At 34.7% G+C, this 2,545-nt stretch overlaps 1 protein-coding gene across 1 annotated transcript in view; it reads right to left on the bottom strand.

Annotated features, from left to right (window-relative positions):
- ssbp2b (single stranded DNA binding protein 2b) overlaps positions 1–2,545 on the bottom strand; it is a 72,634-nt gene that overhangs the window by 5,433 nt on the left and 64,656 nt on the right. Inside the window, exons 6-8 of the mRNA XM_016554455.1 lie at positions 1,402–1,461; positions 981–1,047; positions 210–280 (exon numbers count right to left, since the gene is read on the bottom strand). Of these exons, the coding sequence (XP_016409941.1) occupies positions 210–280; positions 981–1,047; positions 1,402–1,461 (198 nt within the window). The remainder of the gene's footprint in view (positions 1–209; positions 281–980; positions 1,048–1,401; positions 1,462–2,545) is intronic.

Here is a 2,545-nt window from a genome sequence, read left to right as displayed (position 1 = left end):
GTGCGCTGTGGCAAGCTTTATGCGTGTGCTTGAGCGCTTATTAGGCTATGTAGGCAATTAAAGGCTCATTATAATGATTTAAATTGTTTATTAATAAACGTGCGATTAGTCGACTAATGCTTAAAATGAACGACTACTAATCGACCAGAAAAATCCTTAGTCGAGGGCAGCCCTAGAGAGATCAAAACATACGGGTGTGATGGTCATACCTGTGGCCCAAGGGGTACCATCCCTCTGGGCGGAGTCATTCTCTGCATAGCCCCGCCCATATTTGGATGACCTGTCCAATCAAATGATCAGATGGAAATTAGTGGTAAATGCATTAGTTGAATCTCATGAAAGCGGTCAAGAAATGCCCAAAAAATGTCAAAAAGAAATGTAATATATATATATATATTGAATTAATGTTGTCAATTTACATTTCTATTACAATATATTTTGACATAATATTAATGATGTGCATTTAATACGGTAATATTAAATATTCACTATTACTATAGTAATATACATATTAGAATAATAAAAGTGGATATTTAATATAGAATAATATAGAATATATAATATATAAATGACCTATTTTTATTTAGGATCATAATATTTTCATGACAATTAACCATCAAGCAATTGCTCTCATTATTATAACATGAAACAAAACAACATTATTATTTAATTTATGATGATTAAAAAATAAAACAATCATTTGTCCAGACTTGATTTTCATTACTGAATTACCATAATGAGAATGAGATTTACCATAATGAGAATGAGATTTTTTTTTTTCGCATTACGATAATGAGAATTCTGGGGGAAAAGTGCTTAATTGTTATGAAGATAATGTCATCATGGACAAAATGGTCCTAAAATAGGCTTCATTTTCTTTACGTAAAATATAATTTATTTTTCGTTTTGATTCAGGTGTTAAATATGACCCAAATATTTCTTTGTGAGATTCACATTGTAAGGTTTAATTGCAAGCAAACCTTGTTGTCTTGATGGGTCCATACCACTGGGTAATAACGGCTGGTTTCCAGGGACTCCACCTAACGCCTGAACCAGTAAGATACAGTACAAATTAACATACACTTGTCAACATCTTCCAAGCAGGAGTAGATAAGGCCCATTAGGTGCCCTTGGGCTATGACATTAGATCAGGACCCAAAATATCACATTCATGCAGTCTGACTGGAAATAAAATGTATAGCCTTAAGCGACAGGAATAGGGAAAAAAATGTATTTGAGGGAAATATTAGTCTTGGCTGAAAAGTCTTAGCATGACTCACAGCAGGTCAACTAGACAAGACTACAATAAAACATTTAAAGCTCCAATCACTCCATTATGAGTTTGTATTTCTATATTGAGATGGCATTGTGTATTAAAACTAAACTGAAATGGAAAAGCACCTGGTTGGGTATTCTGAGAGGAGGTCTGGGGCCGCCAGGATAACGGGATGACATGAAAGGCTAGAAAAAAGAAGAGATATCACGTGAAATCAGCAACTTCCTACTGTAAAGTCAACATAAAATCAAAATTGAGTAACGTATATTGGCTCACTAAAACAGTCACTAAAGCACCAGCTAGATAGCCAGCAGTGACCATACTGAACTGTCTTTTTTAAGATCAGTACACAGTGAACTAGCTTTACTTCAGCTCTGGGGGCATTTACTTAAAGCTCGAGCAAATCAATAGCACCGAGAAAGTCTCAGGAGAACAGAAAACAATTATTTCCAAGCATCCAAGCGAACGAGGCCATTTCCACCTCCACATCTGAGGTAAGATTAAGAAAAAGCCCTTGATGACAAAGTAAACATACTACATGTATCTAAGACGAGAAGGCTCAAGAAAACATCCCTATATACACTACAGAACAAACGGTTGGGTCGGTAAGATTTTTTAATGTTTTTGAAGAAAGTCTCTAATGCAAACATACAGTAAAAACAGACATTTTCTGAAATATTACAATTTAAAATAACTTGTTTTCTAATTGAATATATCTTAACATGTAATTTATTCCTGTGATGCAAAGCTGATTTTTCAGCATCATTACTCCAGTCTTCAGTGTCACATGATCCTTCAGAAATCATTCTAATATACTGATTTGTAGCTCAAGAAACATTTCATATTATTAACAATGTTGAAAACAATTGTGCTGCTTAATATTTTTGTGGAAACCATGATGCATGTTTTTCAGGTTTCTTTGATGATTAAAAAGTAGTAGAATGAATTAATATATTGAATTTTTTTTACATTCTATATATATATAAACAGAGTTCTGGCATGAAACTCTAGATGGCACAGTCCAGTAGGTCTAACTCAATCTGACCTAATGACATCATTATCACATGGCACAGCTGATTGGTTCTCTCCTGTATCGGTAGCCAATGAGCTCGCTGCTCAACATTCAAATATATGACTAGTGCTTGCCGTAGCAGTTGCAGCTTGCTTCAGAAACCCTCCACCTTCCCCAGCTCCACCTGTATAGATCTGCTACAAGGTGATTCATGTACGCTATATGGGGGTTATTTAATGTATGTTATATTTGCAGCA

The sequence above is a fragment of the Sinocyclocheilus rhinocerous genome, unplaced genomic scaffold (genome assembly GCF_001515625.1).
Source record: "Sinocyclocheilus rhinocerous isolate Xijiao unplaced genomic scaffold, SAMN03320098_v1.1 scaffold886, whole genome shotgun sequence".
NCBI classification, from domain to species: domain Eukaryota; kingdom Metazoa; phylum Chordata; class Actinopteri; order Cypriniformes; family Cyprinidae; genus Sinocyclocheilus; species Sinocyclocheilus rhinocerous.
The sequence above is the reverse complement of the archived record's forward strand: the minus strand, read 5'-3'. Positions and strand labels throughout refer to the sequence as shown.